This window comes from Nuphar pumila, chromosome 4 (genome assembly GCF_984573655.1).
Source record: "Nuphar pumila chromosome 4, dmNupPumi1.hap1.1, whole genome shotgun sequence".
NCBI classification, from domain to species: domain Eukaryota; kingdom Viridiplantae; phylum Streptophyta; class Magnoliopsida; order Nymphaeales; family Nymphaeaceae; genus Nuphar; species Nuphar pumila.
In genome coordinates this window covers 2058189-2077459 of record NC_143252.1, presented here as the reverse complement: position 1 = coordinate 2077459, position 19271 = coordinate 2058189, and the positions used below count along the sequence as shown (strand labels likewise).

General features: G+C 37.2%; 1 protein-coding gene across 1 annotated transcript in view; it reads right to left on the bottom strand.

Annotated features, from left to right (window-relative positions):
• The window catches only part of LOC149839037 (HNH endonuclease domain-containing protein), a 37080-nt gene extending 18131 nt beyond the window's left edge, over positions 1-18949 (bottom strand). The window contains exons 1-2 of the mRNA XM_090002241.1: positions 18111-18949; positions 17882-18004 (exon numbers count right to left, since the gene is read on the bottom strand). Coding sequence (XP_089858367.1) covers positions 17882-18004; positions 18111-18336 — 349 coding nt within the window. The 5' untranslated portion in view covers positions 18337-18949. The remainder of the gene's footprint in view (positions 1-17881; positions 18005-18110) is intronic.
• Positions 18950-19271: the final 322 nt, after the last annotated feature.

Sequence of the window (19271 nt, the reverse complement as noted above, 5' to 3'; positions counted from 1 at the left end):
ATGACACAAACTTTGCCCATTTGATCATCTAGATCAATTTCTCTTTCACTATCCTTTGGAACTAGAACCAACAAGAATGAATACTCATCTATTTCAGTAGAATTTTTGTTTTCAAAAAAACTTTCATTTTCTAGAAATGATACATTCCTTGAAACGTATAACTTGTTGTTTTTAGGGTCAAAACATTTGTATCCTTTTTTATTATTTGCATATCCTAAAAAAGTACAGGGTATAGCACGGGGAGAGAATTTATCATTCTTATCTGTAAAAACAAAGCACTTGCACCCAAACACCCTCAGTCTAGAATAATCAGGTTTTTGTTTATAAAGCTTTTCAGTAGGAGAAATATTCTTTATTGAGGATGAGGGCATCCTATTAATAAGATACACAGCAGTTAAAATAGCTTCGGCCCAAAAAACTTTAGGAACTTGATGTGTGATAAGTAGTGTTCTAGTTGTTTCTATAATGTGTCTGTGTTTTCTCTCAGCTAACCCATTTTGTTGAGGGGTATAGGGACAAGATTTTTGGTGTGAAATTCCATGTGAGTTCAAATATTCTTTAAATTCAGTTGATAAAAATTCTCCCCCTGAATCAGTGCGAAATATTGAAATATCATTCTTAAATTGATTTTTGATCCTATTATGAAATATTTGAAAAAAAAAGAGAACACTTCAAATTTGTGTTTGAGAAAGTAAATCCAGGTATATCATGTAAAGTCATCCACGAAAATTACATAGTATAAAAACTCACCTTTTGACGTAACTGGTGCAGGACCCCAAACATCAGAGTGAATTAATTCAAGTGGTCGAGTGGAGACAAAAGTTCTTTCTTGAAATGCTAGTCGTTTCATTTTTCCAAGAATACATTTTTCACAAGTGAAAGTTTCAAAATTACAAATTTTTTCCATGTTTGGAAAGTACTGAAGCTTGGATATACAAGGGTGACCAAATCTTTGGTGTAAAAGATCCAAGCCTACTTTTTGAACATTGCAGCATAATGTTTTCTTGGGTAATTCCAAAAAATCCATGTAATATAAGCCTCCTTCTCTATGGCCTTCCCCAATCAGCTTTCCTGACTGGTGATCCTGTACTTGACAATCATGAGAAGAGAAGGAAACATTACACCCATGATCAGTTAATTGAGAAACAGATAAGAGATTTAGATTAAGTTTGGGGATATATCTAATCTTTGAAACACAAAATTCTTTTGAGTTTTGAGAGTTATTTTTGAAATTTCCTATTCTTTTTATCTCAAGGGATGTTCCATCCGTAGTAAAAACACTCGATCCACTTGAGTCATAACAATGCGACAGTAATTTTAAATTTGGTGTCATGTGAAAAGAAGCACCAAAGTCAAGAAGCCATAGGGGTTTACCTGGATCGGAGGTGCCAACAGAAGAGATCGCAACTCCAGCTGAGGGAGAAGTTCCTTTAAGAAGAGGTTGTAGAGCCTCCACCAGCTGAGACAGGGACATGTTTCCAATGGATGTCTCATTTGATTCTTTTGATTCAACAACAGCTACCTTTTTCTCATAAGATTTTTTCAACTTTGAACAGTAAGTTTTAACATGTCCGGGTTCATGACAGTAATAACAAATAACTTTTCTCCTTTCAAAATCGCCTCCTTGTCTTTCATTGTTTATTCTCCGAATATGTGGAGGTTTGTATGTGCGAATGTGATTACCTAGTCTAGATACAGCTAAAACTGTATTATCATCGCTTTTGTCGACTCGTTTCTTGAGTCTATTTTTTTCCATACTTAGCTCTTCAATGGTATCTTCAATAGAGGGAACATTTCCCCGATGTAGAAGAGCGGACTTGGTTGATTCAAATTCGGGTCTCAACCCATTTATAAATTGAAAAAAATGCTCCGCATTTACTTGATTTTGGCGAAGCTCAATGTCTTGTGGACAATGCCACTTTGGTTCAAGAAGAGCCAACTCTTCCCATAGTTCGGATAAGCTATTGTAGTATTCTCTAATACTTTTCTCTCCTTGAACCATATTCCGAACATTTTCTTGTAAGTTACATATATGAGCAATATCTTTAAGAGAATACATTCTTTTAAGATATTCCCATGCATCATTAGCATGTTCAAATTTTGCGAGACTTGAACACTTCTTTATGTCTACACTAGAAATTAGCCAAGACATGATCTTGGCGTGACCCATTCTCCATTCTTTCCATTCCTTTTCATATGTGGAGATGGCCTTAGTTTTTTCCACCTCCGAAAGAGGTACTTCTCTTCCACCTTCTTCTTTAGTGAGCGTTAGTTTAGGTTCCTTATCGGTTCCATCAACTAAGCCCCATGACCCTTTCCCCAAATAAGATGATTCATGATTGAAGCCCATGTTACATAGTTTGAATCGTTGAGTTTTATGGACTTAATTGTGACATTATCATTGTCATCCATTTTACAAGCTTGGGAATGAGAGGGGAAGAAGAAAAGCAAGTGGGAAGAGGAATATTTTAACCACAAAGATCGAAAATAAGTAGCCTTCCACGCCCTTCAAGGCTACACACGAGCACTCCTTCAAAGAGACTTCACTTTGTTGAAGAGTAGTTGCATGGCACGCTTCCCAATACACATCCACCGACCTTGCTCTGATACCATGTAAGAAAGTGAAAAATACGCTACAACAAATGTCTCTCAACAAGTTCTCACAAATACACCATAAGAACCACAAAGGTTCACAAAGAGAACTTAAGAATACACACAACCCGAAACGGGTATAAAAATGAAAAATAAACAATTTTATTGATTTGAGATAAAAACCCAAAACAAGAGTAAGTCTTTACAAGGGGAATAGCCCCATATTTATAGAGAGGTAGAGAGAAGCCTTAAGAGAGTTGTTGGACTCTCCAACGGCTCTAATAGAGCTGTTGGGGAGTCCAACAGCTCTTTTTGGATTTACCTTTTTGACTTGGTCAAAAAGGTAAAGGCCAAATCAGTCCAATGATGGACTGGTTTGGCTAATTCTAGTTGTATTTTAACTAGAATTAATTAAACGAAAAATCCTAACTAGAAAGGAGATAAAACATTACATGTCTATGAGATTACATATGAGATATTATATGAGATTACATATTTTAACAATGTTGTGCTTATCGCACACCTTATCTCTTTTTTGAGATATTTTCGCAACAATGCTCCAATATCCTTGAATTTGAGAGGGCGAACAAAGCTTGGGAGTTTGTTAAACAAACTTATACCTAAAAAGATATCGCTCACAAATAGGATCTAAGAGACCAGATCCATAATTGTAAGCAAAATGGTAAGACAGTTAGAGAATATTATAGTGCCCTTCAGAGGCTTTGAGACTAAATGGCTAAGTTAGAGTCAATATGACAAACACTAAATGATGCTCTCTAAAAAAGGAAACAAATACTTGAGGAGCAACTATTTCAATCTATGAGAGGTCATACACCCGAATTTGAACAAGTTCAGGTCAATATTATCCATAGGGAAAATTTGTTTCTCTTGCATGAAATATTGGCCGAGGTGTGTATGGAGAAGACAAGGTTGAGATTCATGTCCAACTCCAAAGAAATTAAGGATAATGTGTTGGTCGTATCTACACATGGTTGCCAACACCAATGTATACAAACCACCACAATTTCTCAAGTGTTACTACAAGAAACCTCGTTATGATGACAACAAAAAAGATCATATGTCAAAATTATGGAGAATCGGGGCATATTAAGCCTTATTGTCTCATATTCAAAGAAAGAGAAGACAAGGTAGCATCTGTGGAAACTTCGCAAGATGATAAGAATGGAACCGATAGAGACTCCAAATCCGTTGGAACCATGACCTTGTCCCAACTCGTGAAGGCCCTACAACCACTCTTTAAAACCTCAACTTCCTCTTTTTCGAGAGTCGTAGTCTCTACTTCATCACCTCCCGCTAAGGTTTTTTGGCTTTGGGATTATGAAGCCTCCTTTCATATGACCTCAAATGAATATTTTCTCTCTGATTGTTGCACTAATTCAACTAAAATTCATTTTTTACCACCTATGGGTCCTCTCTTGATATAAAAAGTTTTCGAAATTTTAAAAATCTTTCAAATTTTTTTATTCCAAAAATTGGATTTTTTCTTAAATTAAATTTGAACATTTTCCGTTTCTCAAATTGTTAATCATGGATGTAGTGTTTCCTTCTCATCAAACCAATGTTGGGTGCAGGATCTCCAGTCAAGGAAGAGGATTAGGGAAGGATATAGAAAAGGAGATTTCTACTACATGAATCAACTTGTCATTCCAAAAGACACGTTTTATTATAATGTACAAAATGTGAACATTTTTTTGTAGCATCAAAGACTAGGTAATCCTATCGTACCCAAATTGTCTCATGTACCACATTTGAAATTTTTTTGTAATGAAGAATTTAATTGCACTTACTGCATTCTTGGCAAAATGAAAGTGCTTCCTTTTCCCAGTAGGACCTTTTTTCTTCTAAAGCATTTGAATTAGCACTCGGATGTATGGGGTCCCGCTCATATTCCTTCAAAAGGTGGTTATGTTTTCTATATAATATTTGTTGATGATTACTCTAGATTTACTTTATTAGGCACAAATACGAAGTTTTTGAAGCTTTAAAAAAAATCATAAGCTTGTGCAAAATCAACTTAAATTTGATATCTCCATCTTTTGTTTCGATTGGGGGGGGGAGAATTTAGGTTAAACGATTTCAAAAAATATCTTGAATCAAATGGGATTTTACATCAAAGAACTTGTGCTTATACACTACAAAAAAATGGTTTGGCTAAAAGGAAACATAGGCACATAATTGAGACTACTCGGACACTTCTAATTTCAAAACATGTTCTAAAAGAATTTTGGGCCGAAGCTTCCTTAACTTTTGTATATCTCAGCAATAGACTTCCTTCCACCAAACTCCAAAACATTTCTCCTTATGAAAAACATTTTAAAATCTCCCCGACTATCTTAAATTAGGGCTTTTTGGATATAAATGTTTTGTTCTTACAGTAGTCACAGATATTGTCGATATTTTGAAAATATCATGATATTATCACATTATATTCATCAAACGATATTATAGGTAAAATATCGCGATATGATCACGAGAATATCGCAATATTCTAGTGATAATATTGCGAAATTATCAAATATTGTTATTGTTTTTACTTACTTTCTACATCTTAAAGGTGTTTTCTTTTTTTCTTTTGTATTTTTTACTTATTTCTTTTTGTATGTATGTATTTTATTAACTAAACATGATCTTTTCTTACTCATTTTTGTTATTATATATTTTTTATTTTTTTATGCCTCGAGATTTTTTCAAGATTTATCACCAAACCAATAATATCGCGAGAAATAGCATTGTTGAGATATAGACGATAGTGATATTTGTGACTGGTTTTTAGCAACAAAATTGACAAACTTTCTCCAAAAGCCATATCTTGTGTATTTTTTGGGTATGGAGAAATCCAAAAAGGTTTTAGGTGTTATAATCTTGAAAAGGACAAACTTTTACCTCTAGAAATGTCTATTTCTTAGAAAAAGAAAGTTTTTTTATCAAAATATGCCTAAGTAATGAATATTCTTTCTTGCTTGAGTTATTACTTAAGAGAAATGATTGCTTAATTGATGATGTTATTCATGAAGAACCGCATCTCAATTTCCAAGACAGTGTTAATCTTGATCACATTGAGCCCATGATAATTCAATATAGTATAGTAGTAATGACAACCAACATAGTGCCTTAGAAATACAACATTTAGGAGAACATAGAAGATCTTATAGAGATTTCAGATCTCCTAATAGATTTGTTTCATATGACTCCTTTTCTCCCTAATATAGAGCATGTTTAGCAAAAATTATATCCTATTTGGAACCAACTACATACAACCAAGCAAAAAAATACCTTGAATGGATAGGAGTCATGAATGACAAAATAGAAGCACTTGAAAAATAAAAAACTTGAGAATTAAAAGACTTACCCAAAGGAAAGATAATCATAAGATGTAAGTAGGACTACAAGGTAAAAACCAAAAGTGATGCAGCTTTAGAGAGATACAAGGCTAGATTAATAGAAAAAGGTTATTCTTAAGAATATGGCATAGACTATGATGAGACTTTTACACCCATAGCTAGGATAACATCTGTTAGGACTCTTATTGTTGTAGTTGTTGTCAAGGGTTGAGCTGTATACCAAATGAATGTAAAAAATGTTTTCCTACATGGGGAGTTAAAATAAGAAGTTTATATTGATTCACATCTTGGATATGAGATTCCTCTTGAAAAGGTTCTTTATTTAAAAAAAGTCTTGTATGGTTTAAAACATGCACCTAAGGCTTGGTATGATAGATTTAGCTTTGTTATACTTACTCTTGGATTTAAATCATGTTATACCGACATTGTTATCTTTGTTAAGAAATCAGATACAGGATGTGTCATTTTGCTCCTTTATGTTGATGATATGATCATCACGGGTGAAGATCAACATGGAGTTGATAGTATTAAAGTTATTCTTAAAAAACATTTTTAAATGACTGACCTTGGGTTTTTTAGATTTTTTTTAGGGATCGAGGTTGCTTATTCCCCAAGAGGATATTTACTCACTCAAACCAAGTTTTCTAATGACATTATTGACAGGTTCAGGATCACTGACGAAAAGATGGTGGATACTCTAGAAGTTATCAACGCTAAAATGAAGAAAGGCGATGAATCACCTCTAAAAGATCCTACTCTGTATCGCCAAATGATTGGCACATTGACCTCTAATCATTACCCGACTTGATATTGCTCATGCAGTTCATACTGCAAGCTACATTCAACATTCTCCTACCACAGTTCACATCAGTGTTGTGATGAATTGTTAGATATTTACAAAATTCTACCTTTAGGGGTCTTTTATTGTCTTATTCTTCCTCTATTGAGTTAATTGCTTATTCTGATTCAAATTGGGGATGAGACAAAAATGATACATGTTCAACTATTGGCTTCTACCAGAGTTACCGGAAGCGCCCCTATAGAAGGGGAAGCGCGCTTCCCCGATACGCGCTTCCGAAACGCGTGGGGAAGTGCATATTTCAAATGGGAAGCGCGTACCCCATTAAAGGGGTGCACGTACCCCATTAAAGGGGTACACGCACCCCATTAAAGTGGTATGAAGGGGCAAATTTACATATTTGTCTTTTTTTTAACTTTTTTTCCAAAAAAAATTAAAAGAACGAGTTTTTTAAAAAGGGCAAAAAAGAGATTTTGAAAAACCCGTGAAAACAAAACCCGAAAGGGCTTTAGGGTTTTTTCACGCAGCTCAATCCGAGTCTCCTCCCTTCTTCTCTCATCTCTCTGGCAACCGATCGGCGGAACCCAGAATCCGGTGACCTTCACCGACATCCGGCGACCTCCATGGCGATGAATCCATTCAGGTACGTACTCTCCTCTCTCCATCTCTTCTCTCTATATCTCCCACGACCTCTCTCTTTCCATCTCTTCCCTCCATCTCTGTTCTCCCTTTCGTTTTCAGGGAACAAGCAATCCTTCTGCAGTCATACAATATGACATTTAGGTTATGAATAGCATGACGAAATGGGAATATGTTTTACACTCTTTGTTGATTCTGCAGAATTGCTTATTCATGTGCATGTTGTTGGAAACAATTTATTCTATCTATGTTTATCATTATTTATTGGGTTGCTTATAGCTTACCGTTGCCTTGTAACCGTAACCTTGATCTTCTAAAAACGGAAAGCTTATCAGTTTTATTTTCTGAAAGTTTTGGTCCTTGGAGATCCGATTCTCTACCTAGGGTTTGAGACATCATTGTCTAACTTAATTTTATTTTGGTGCACTTTCTGGAAATCTGAGATTTGTGTGGCTACTCAGAGGGCGTTAAGGTGAGGAAATAAGGTCAGTCAATGAGTTTAGACTTTAGACCTGTTTCGACCCATCCAAATTGTTTCCCCCAAATGGTGGGCCCGTATTTCGCGTTGATGAAGAGTTTTCAAGTGATATAGGGCTGTTGTCTGACTTGTGTGAGGTTCAACTCGTGAGTAGAGGTTTGTGTTGCAGGTTTGATCCCTTCATTCTCTCTAGAAGGTACATTTAGGGAATAGGGGATTGTTAGAGACTATTTGTTTCATTTTTCTGTTGCAATAACATGGTGGTCTTTATCTTTTGTGTTATCAATATGATGGTGATTTATATTCTTATGTGAGTCCCATGAAAGAAAAGAACAGTATATTGGTTGAGAAGCATTTCACATTTTGTGTTTTAACTGAGTTTATTTGGTCATCTTTCTTATTTCATATGGAAGCTGCACGAAATCTAATGGTATAGTTGTATGACTGGTAGGGATCTGAGTCCTCACGTAGTGGTACTTTGAAGTTCAAAAAATCTTTTGTTTTAATATTTGGGTTTATTACATGGTATAAGTAGTCCCACGCTTCCCGCTTCCTAAAATTTTGAAAGTGCCTCACTTCCCGCTCCCGCTTCCTGTATTGCTTCCCGCTCCTGCTTCCTCGACTGGTAACTCTAGCTTCTACGTATTTTTAGGAGATTCTATGGTGTTTTGGAAATGCAAGAAGCAATAGAAAGTATCATTATCTACTGAAGATGAGTATCGTGTGATGACAACTACAACACCAGAGAATGTATGGCTACGTAGACTACTTGAAGATATGGGGGTTCATTTGCAGACACCTTCCAGATTATGTTGTGACAAGAACAGTCATATACATAGCCAGCAACCATATATTTCATGAAAGAACTAAATATATTGAAATGGATTGTCACTATATACGTGAAGAGTTTTTGAAGAATACTACTACCTTGCCCTACATCACCTCAGAATATCAACTAGCTGATTTCTTCACCAAGGCGCTTCTGTCACCTCAGTTTCACTTTCTCCTTGACAAACTTTTGGTTTTTACACTGTAAGTTTAAGTGGGAGTGTTAACATATAGATATTTATATCTATCTATCTATATATATATATATAAGTATATACTTGTGCATATATATATATATGGAAATACCCCTCAAGGGTATTTTAGTCATTTCATAGGTGTGATTTTGTCTTTAGTTTTTTTTGGATTTTTATTTTTATATTTTTGTGTTTTTTGAGCCATTAGGGATAACCCAACTAGTCGTTGGGCTAGCCCCAATGGCTATATTTCTAGCCGTTGGGACTAGTCCAATGACTAGTTGGACTAGCCCCTTGTGGCTTCCTTTGCCTTTTTAAAGGGGGTTCTTCCCCATTATTTTGTAATGCTTCTCTAAGCACTTTATGAATTAATACCATCTTATATTTGTATGTCGTTGTTCTCTAAAGGTGCTTGTGTGTGGTTTCTCCATTGTGAAATTGTATTAGGTCCATAAGTGACCCTTTTGATTATGCTTGTATTGTAATTGACCCATAAGTGGTCTCTTTGTGTTTGTGCATTCTTGTAGCACTTAGAGGCAACCTTTGTACTATTTTTTGTTTCATTACGGTAACACAATGATATGAGATAGTGATATGGAATACACCCATATATGATATCAATGATAGACTATAAAACAAGACAAGTAATATGTTGAGGTGATGTAGCCCTCTCACACTAGTATCTGTTAGATTTTGAATCTCCAGGTCCTTCCACGCGTGAGATCTGAAAAACAGAGAGAGAGAGAAAGGGAGAAAGGGAGAGAGAAGTTGGGAGAAACCGATACCCCTTCAGCCATAGGGTCGGCTGCTGTGTATTCCTTCATATTAACAAGAGATTACAAAATTTTAGGGTACTAAAATACCCCTCATTACAATAATCAATATTACATAATGCCATTAATGAAGAAGTGGATGTCACGGGTCCTGGATCTTCAGATCCATGACCCGTAACCGAGAAAACACTTCTTTTCACCCTCCCTCAAGTTGTGCATGATCTTGAATCATGAACAACTTGCCTTTTAACATCCAAAATCTGTCTTTTGTCAATCCTTTTGTAAATATATCCGCCACTTGATCTGTAGTTCGAACAAATTCAGGCTCAATCTCTTTCTCTTCTACCTTTTGTCTCACAAAATGCTGGTCTATTTCAATATGTTTGGCACGACTGTGATGGATTGGATTAAAAGACATACTAATGGCGCTCTGGTTGTCACACAGAAGAAGTGATCGAGATATCGATTCTCCGACTTCTGTCAGTAGATGTCTAACCCAAGTAGCCTCAGCAGTGGCGGCTGCCATTGACCTGTATTCAGCCTCTGTACTGGATCTGGCAACAGCCTTTTGTTTCTTACTACTCCAAGAAACCAAATTCATCCCAACAAATACACAATAGCCTGATACTGATCTGCGTTCATCTGGATCTCTCGCCCAGTCCGCGTCAGAATAAATAGTGATCTCATGTGCACTTTGCCCATTTGTCTTTCGCTTATATGTGAGACCATCCCCAACCGTTCCCTTCAGATATCGTAGTATCCGTTTAACTGCTTCCATATGCCCTTCACATGGGCATGCAGAAACTGAGAAACTTGATTCACGGAGTAGACTATATCAGGGCGAGTAAAAGTGAGGTATTGTAACATACCCACTATGCTACGGTACTGTGTGGGATTATCAAATGGATCTCCGTCTTGAGAGCTAAGCCTTTGATGAAGAACGCTAGGAGTGCTCAAGGGCTTGCAGTCTTTCATACCCGATTTATTGAGAACATCAATGGTATACTTATGTTGAGTGAGAGTCATTTTTTCAGAGGAACTGTCGACTTCAATTCCAAGAAAGTATCGTAGTTTGCCAAGGTCCTTCATTTTGAACCTCTGATTCAAGAGATGTTTGACTTCTTCAATGTGCTCATTAGAACTGCCAGTAATGATAATATCATCCACATATATCAACAACAGAGTAATTGTGTCTTGGTTCTTAAATATAAATAAGGAGTGGTCAAGAAGAGATTTCTTAAAACCATACTTTTGTATTTCAAGAGAAAAGCTGTCAAACCAAGATCGAGATGCCTGCTTCAATCCATATATCGCCATTTTTAGTCTGCAGACATATTTTGTAGGATTACCTTCTGCGTAACCTGTGGGTTGTTCCATGTAAACTTCTTCTCTCAAATCTCCATGAAGAAAAGCATTCTTCACATCAAGTTGGCTAATGGTCCATTGGTGTTCAATGGCTAAAGAAAGTATGACTCGGATTGTCCCCATCCTCACAACTGGACTAAAGGTTTCATCATAATCCTGTCCTTGCTCCTGTGTAAAACCTTTGGCTACAAGTCTCGCCTTGTATCGCTCTATAGTCCCATCCGGTTTATACTTTATTTTGTACACCCATTTCGAACCAACAACGTTTCTGTCAGGTGGTCTTGATACGACATCCCACGTACCACATTCATGTAGAGCTTCCATCTCCTCATTCATTGCTTCAATCCATCTTCTGGAATTTGATGCTTGATAGAACGTTGTGGGTTCATCTTCTTTATTCAAGGTTGTTAGAAAGAGTTGAAAATCTAATGAGAAATTTTCATAACTGACCCACCTTTCAATTGGATGGCGAGAACGTGTGGATCTTCTAGTATCAACAATGTTGGATGTTGAGGATGCGTCCATGTCTGAATCAACTATGGTGGGTGACTCTCTTCCTCGTCGAGTGTAGACAAGACCTTTATACCTTCCTGGATTCAAAGTTGAGTCGGTATTTTCATGATCAATCATTCCATCAGTAGACACAAGTGTCTTATCCTTTTGAATGCAATTTGAGCAAGCATCACTAGCTCCTGAGAGAAGTTCATAATTCAACCAAGGATAATAAGCCTCAACTCTATGTTTTGATTCTGAAGAACTAGTATATCGACAATCAAAATTCAATTCATCGAAGATGACATTTCTTGATATTTTGATGCGCTTGCTCACCGGATCATAGCACCTGTACCCTTTATAGTCATCAGCATAACCCACAAACCTGCACTTTAAAGCCTTGTCCTGAAACTTATGTCTCCTTGAACTATCAACATGAACATAACATAAACATCCAAAGACATGCAAATCATGGTAGTTGGGGTGTATACCAAAAAGAGACAAGTAAGGAGACTTGTTTTCTAAAATAGTCATGGGCAATCGATTTATCACATGAACTGCAGAATGAAAGGCCTCTGTCCATAAAGTGATCGGAAGATTACTGTCATGCATCATGCTCATCGCACTCTCAACAATATGGCGATGCGTCCTTTCAGCAATCCCATTCTGCTGAGGTGTGTGTGGGCAAGACACCTTTTTTTTATCCCATTACTTTGAAGAAAGTTAGTAAAGTCAATGGAAGAGAATTCACCTCCTCCGTCACATTGGAAACTTAGGATGTTTTCAGAAAATTGGTTTTTGACAAAGGAATGGAAGTTACGGAACAACTTGAAAGTCTCGGATTTATGTTTCATGAAAAATATCCAGGAATAACGAGAATAACTGTCAACAAATAAAAGATAATATCTAGTTCCAGACATGGAAGCAACTGGAGCAGGCCCCCAAACATCAGAACAGATAGTCTCAAAAGGTCATGAAGCTCTTTTATTGATAGAATGAAATGGTAAAACATGACTCTTACATAAGAGACAACTAGAACATTTATTGTCATTGACATTTATTCCTAGGCTTGACTTGGGAATAAGATTATTCGAAACAAGCTTTTCAATGAAACTACTACTGCAGTGACCTAGACGACCATGCCAAAGATTTGGCTTATTGATTTCAGAGACACTAAAAACGCATGTAGGATTTTCAGAAGACAACGATGATTGGAGCTTCAAGTTTGGATCTGCAGAGCTAACATGTGCTGAAGGATCTTCTTGAAAAACATACATATTGCCTTGTCGTTTTCCTCTAGCGAACGTCTCCTTCGTGTAGAGATCCTTAACAAGAACAGAAGAAGGAGTAAATTCAACTGAGGCTTTGACATCATCAACAAGTTTAGAAACTGAAACAATGTTTTTCTTGATATTAGGAGCATAAAGAACATTTGAAAGATTGATGGAAGATTCGGGCAAGGGTATGATGGAGTTTCCAATATGCGAGACAGAGTGGTGTGATCCATCTCCAGTAACTATACTACTTCTACCAATGTAAGGAACAAGTTTTAGGAGCTTACCTGCATCACCAGTAACATGAGTCGCTGCGCCAGAGTCCACATACCAAGTACCTTGCTCATTCTGTTTCAGATTCAATTCTGCTAAGGCTGACAACAACAACTCTTTTACTTCTCCATTGGTCCTTGTACTGTCTATGCCTCTTTTTGCTTCAGTTTGTGTTGATTTTCCTTTATTTAAGGGATTGAACCAGCAGTTGGCTTTGATATGCCCCCTTTTATTACACTTAAGCAAGTAGGGATTGGCCTCTGTCTTTGTGAGTTGGTATATGAGTTGGGTGTAGGCAATAATCCACGACCGCCATGGCTACTTCTCCCTTGTGCTCCTTTTCCCTTGATATCATAGCTTCCTCGTCCTCGTGCATAAGTAACCCCTGTAGCAAGAACTTCTTGTGCCCCAGTTTGCATAGATGATTCTTTAGAAAATCCCTTTAGATTCATCTCATATTGTAACAATTTTGCGCGCAGATCTTCAAAGTTGGGCAGCTCAGGTAAACATAATAGAGAAGTGACAATCATATGATAGTCGTGTCCCAATCCACTGAGGGTTTGCTGTACCAAATCTTTATCAAAAACTGTACTTCCAACAACTGTTAACTGATCTATGATAACCTTCATTTTGTTCAAATATTCCATGATGGACATGGAATCCTTTCTTAGCATTTGAAATTCTCTTTTAAGAAACATAATCCTGGCCTGAGAAACCTGTGAGTATGTCTGAACTAGTCTGTTCCAAAGTTGCATGGCAGTGCAGTCATCTGGAATGGCTACAAGAACCTCTTGTGACAGTGTTGATGTAATATAAGCAACAAGCGCTTGGTCTCTTTTCATCCAAGCCACAAATTCAGGATTTCTAACATATACAGTAGTAGCTTCCCCTTTGCTGTCCCTTTCTTCTTGTGATAGGAACTCAGGAGGAACTGGAATAGATCCATCCAGGTGTCCAGAAAGATCCTGACTCCTAATGAAAGGTATGATTTGCCTCTTCCAAGTCAAGAAATTACCATTATTTAATTTTTCAGACACGAGTTGACTGAGAAAACTGGAAGAAAGAACTGATTGACTAGGAAGTGAATTCATGTTTCACAGAATAAAGAAAGTATTCAGCACAATCTGCTTACACCTGCAGTTTTTTTTTTTTTTTTGCAGGAACTAACTCAGATCGATGCTATCAGACTGCAGAAACCAATTCAGATTGCTGATATGAAACAGAAATTGAATGTCAATCAGATTTCTGATTTGATATGAATGAAACAGAAATTGAATGTCAATCAGATTTCTGATTTGATATGAATGAAACAGAAAATGAATGTATCGGCTTAATTAAGGATGCAGCTGAATCAAAATAGGACCCTGCGTGATTAGATCACGCTGCTAGCAACAGCAATAAACTAGGTATGCGAGTGACAGAATGAGAAAAAGGACCCTGCGTGATTAGATCACGCTGTTATCAACCGCGATAAACTAGGTATTTGGGTCGAAAATCTGGATTGAGTTATTTAAGGGATAGAAAGAAGGCTGTGGAGTCGAAAATCCAAATCTGGATTGAGTTACTCAGGGGATAGAAAGAAGGTTGTGGGGAAATCGAGATTCAGCCACCACCGAGGTAAAAGAAAAATAGAAAGAGGCGAAAAGAAGACTGTGAGAAGAAGAAGCCAGATCTGAATCAGATCTGATTATCTTCAGATCTGATTGATATCAGATCTGATAGAGAAGAAAGGGATGTGGGGGGTCGTTCGTGAAAAAAAAAATGAAAGTAGGGAACGAAGGGATATGTTCTTGACTTAGAAGAAGAAATCGAGAAGAATAGATCTATCGGACGTACCTTTTGAGATCGATTCCAGTTTCAACTGAAGCGTGGCTCTGATACCATGTTAGATTTTGAATCTCCAGGTCCTTCCACGCGTGAGATCTGAAAAACAGAGAGAGAGAGAGAAAGGGAGAGAGAAGTTGGGAGAAACCGATACCCCTTCAGCCATAGGGTCGGCTGCTGTGTATTCCTTCATATTAACAAGAGATTACAAAATTTTAGGGTACTAAAATACCCCTCATTACAATAATCAATATTACATAATGCCATTAATGAAGAAGTGGATGTCACGGGTCCTGGATCTTCAGATCCATGAACCGTAACCGAGAAAACACTTCTTTTCAGTATCTAGAGTGCTTTATGTGAGAATGGGAAGCTTTACATTAGCAATGGATTATTTCACAGTACTCACTAACAAAGAAAACCATGTATCTCTAATAAGGTATGCTTAATCTTTGACAAAAGATGTGCTTCCCAGAATAACATTCCCTCGGTACTAATGATACTGACTTGACTTGGATGATTATAGAAAAGATTTCTATCCCTCCTAGGAGCCAAATTCTGGTATGGATATGGTCTCATTAGCTGGAGAAGACCCTAGCCAATCCACATGACCTAAGTCACAAATGTCAGTAATGCAGAACATTGTAAATTGGTCTGCAGGCATTGGGGTAAGTCCTCTCTCGTGCATTATGCCTACAGTTCTAAACGCAAGATTTTCAAGGGTTCCTCACTGAGCTAAGATATGCTGCCTCTGGGAGAAATAAATACGACCAGAGCAACAGAGATTAATCTAACACCCACCCATGCACAAAGGATATCCCTGATAAGGCACAGTAAGAACCTCTGCTCACAATCAATCAAGCAATAACTTAGCGTATTAGAAAATTATGCAGAGTTTTAGCCAAGGGACTTCAAAGTCTGAGATCCAAATCTCTCTCTTGGAGATCATAGAGGAAGTAGACAAATCCATTCTATGGAAGATTGCATGAAGAGACATTCCATTATACACTTCAAACCTAGCTGACAAAGATCAAGAGTAGAGGGAAACAAGGGTATTGGATAACATGCAAAATCCTGTGACATGCTAAAAATGTATAAACAAGAGGGAAATAAAAGAGATAAAAATGTTGAACAAAAAAAGAGGAATACATTAAAAATAAGGAGAAATCCCAAACAAGGAAAAAATAAGGGCAAGTTTCCTCAAGATGGCAAGAAATTTTCTGTGTATACTGACTCCTGAGTTTAGACCTATAACATAAAAGTAAGTGTTTTTCTGCTCAGATAATTGAGAAAAACTTTCGGTGGAAAACATGCCAGGAGATTTTCAAGATAAGTTATTGATCACTGCAGATATGACCATGAGAAAGGAAATAGGTCCACTATATGCCATCATTAAAGCCAAGCTCCAGGTACTTGAGAACTAATTGACATTAAGTTAAGCAAGCCAATAAGAATCTGAGATGCTCAAGTGCGGCTTTATCACATATTGTCATGTATATTACTATATATTTAACTATGACTTGACAATGATTATAGATATAGATGTGGTATTAGCACAGTCACTGATATCACCGATATTTTGAAAATATTGCAATATTATTGGCATTTTAAGATAAGCCAATAATATCGAATATCACAATAATTTTTTATTTTTATATATTTTATGTCTGGTTTTTCTATTTTTTGTTTCTTTTGTATTTTAAAAACTTTTCAAACTTATTTTCTTATATTTTTGCAAGAAAATTGATACAAAACCTGTTATTTTCTTATCTTTGTTAGTATTTTTTATATATTTTCAATTTTTAGAACTCCTGAGATTTTCTGGAGGAAAATCACTTATTGAAAAAAAAACTCGGAGAAAAACCCTCAGCGAAAAAATTGCATTGAATGACACTGTGACTATGAGTATTAGTTAGGTCAACAAAGCCCTGGTGCATGTTTTAATGACTCCAAATGCTGATACTAAATAGCTGTTGATTGGTGCCTTAGAGCTAAATCCCAAAACGCATGACTAAACAGACTCAGCAAGAGCACAAGCTCAGGCAGTCCAAAGTCAGCTATCTATTCATGTTGATGCAATTCACTATGCCCCTACACTAGTAAGATCTAAATCACTCGACAACATAACAAAGCCTAGACCTGTGGCGAAACAGCTTTTACTTGTACAAGTTAACTCAATTCGCCCACCTGACTGATAAGGGGATCCGGACGAAGCCATTATTCCTTAGCAAACCAACTCCTCCAAGTTCACAAGAAGAAAATAAAGTTGATGGTACTTGCATTGTGTTGCTGCATCAATTGAGTCTTTTTGTGGTCCACGTCCAAGTCATTTCTTGCCCCCTTATGGATCCAGTGCCTTGAGATATACAGTATCCTAGCTAAACACAGTTCAACTGTTCAACCAAAATAGTACTAACATGAAAAATGTTAGAACGACGTGTTGCTCTTGAGAAATTGAATGTTGGAGATATGCCTATTTCCTAAAATCAGTAGCACGTTTTCCATATTCAATAGCCTCTTTGATGTTTTAACTTATCTCCGGAATGGACGTTTCAGAACCATTACAAAAGAATCAGACATACTCAAATCAAGGAGGGAACTGATGACTCACCAACTTCTTGAATCAAATTTTGTTTACTCAATCAGCCCTCATCTACATTCAAACAACTATTTGACTTATAAACAAGCAGACAGCAGGATAAAGATTGGAAGCAGCTTCTACTCCTTCAACCACAAACCACACCAATTTCAAACATGGTGCAGTTCAATAACCAAGAGCAAACTGCCAATAATACAAAACATCAATCTTGTAGGAAAATCACGAATCAAATTCTTCTAATTTCTTTAAGAATCCATGAAGATGGAAAATCATGCAGATTGCATCAGAAAATCAAACACAACTAAAAAGAACCTCGATTATTTCATCAATAGAACACCCAAAAAAAACAAAAAAAAACAAAAAACCATGTTTATATTCAAATGGGGTACCTGTAAATTTGATGTCACAAGAATACTGCTCCAGCTCACTCCTCCCCAGCCCATCCTTATCTGATTTGAACCTATTGACCCTCGATTGGAGAATCTGGCAATTCTCCACCGTCGATTCCCCACCTTCACCACCAAGATCAAAAAGAAAATTTGAAAAATCCCAATGAAGAAAAACTGGAATTTAGTCGGAAAGACGGCAAGAAAACTTGTGGGAGTTGCCTCTTAATACCTTTGGAGTAAGGGACGATGTGGTCGTATTCGTAGCAGAGGCAGCCTTGGCAGTTCCAGAAACGCTTGCAGACGATGTTGCCGGCGGTGTCCTTGCGCCACCGCTCAGGGTGGCGCCCTGGGACGACGTCGGCCTTCTCCCAGCATTGGGTCTTCGCCTTCTGGTCGAAGAATCTGGGCCTCTCCCGGCCGGAGTTGGGGTCGGAAGATCGCGGGCTCCCCCCCATCCCGGCCCCTCCCTCCAGACCCTTCGATTCTCTCTCTCTCTCTCTCTCTCTCTCTCTCTCTCTCTGCTACCAAACAAGGAAGCTCCTCCTTGGAACATAAACGCGTTAACTGAACTTTACTTTAAAAATCTATTTATGTTCGGACTCTCTGTTAACCCTACTTAAGGGGATAAAGTTCGTTACAATCGTTGGCAAACAAATTTTTTTTTAACTGCATTCTTTTTTTGGTTGGGACTTGGGGTACAGATTTGCAGCATGTGCCAGTTATGTTCTTGTGGGGGCACCACTTGAATGCTAAGATGTCTGAGTGCCTCTTTGGAGAAGTATAAACGAGTTATCTCGACCATATTTTATCGGCCAAAAAGTGTGAGCCGAATCAAGCTGCATAGTCTGAGGGCACTCTGAAGATTCTCAGGGCTAGCCAAATATTATCAGAGATTTGTAAAATATTACAGTCATATTGTCCAGTCCATTACTTTTCTTAAAAAATTATAGTTTTGTTTTGTATGAAGGGACAAAGCCATTGATGCATTCGAGATGTTAAAAAAAACTGTGTCAAGCTCTTACTCTTGGCTTGCTAAATTTCTTTAAAGATTTTGTAGTTGAGACAGATGTGTGTGACAGTGGGGTAAGTGTCCTCTCATGAGACGGACTTCTCATTGTTTTTTTGAGCCAAGCTTTGTCCAATCAAAGTTGTGCGCTATCTATGTACGACAAAAAAATGCTTATAACGGTTCTTACAGTAAAAAAAATGATGTTACTTTTGAGTGTAAGTTCATCATGCGGACAAATCATTTGAGACTTAAATACCTATTGGAAAAGCAAATTACTATAGTCAACAAGCACAGATGGGTTACAAACCTCATGAGATATGATTTTGAGATTCAATACAAGAAATGCTTGGAGAATAAGGCAGGTTGGGCTCTATCTTGATA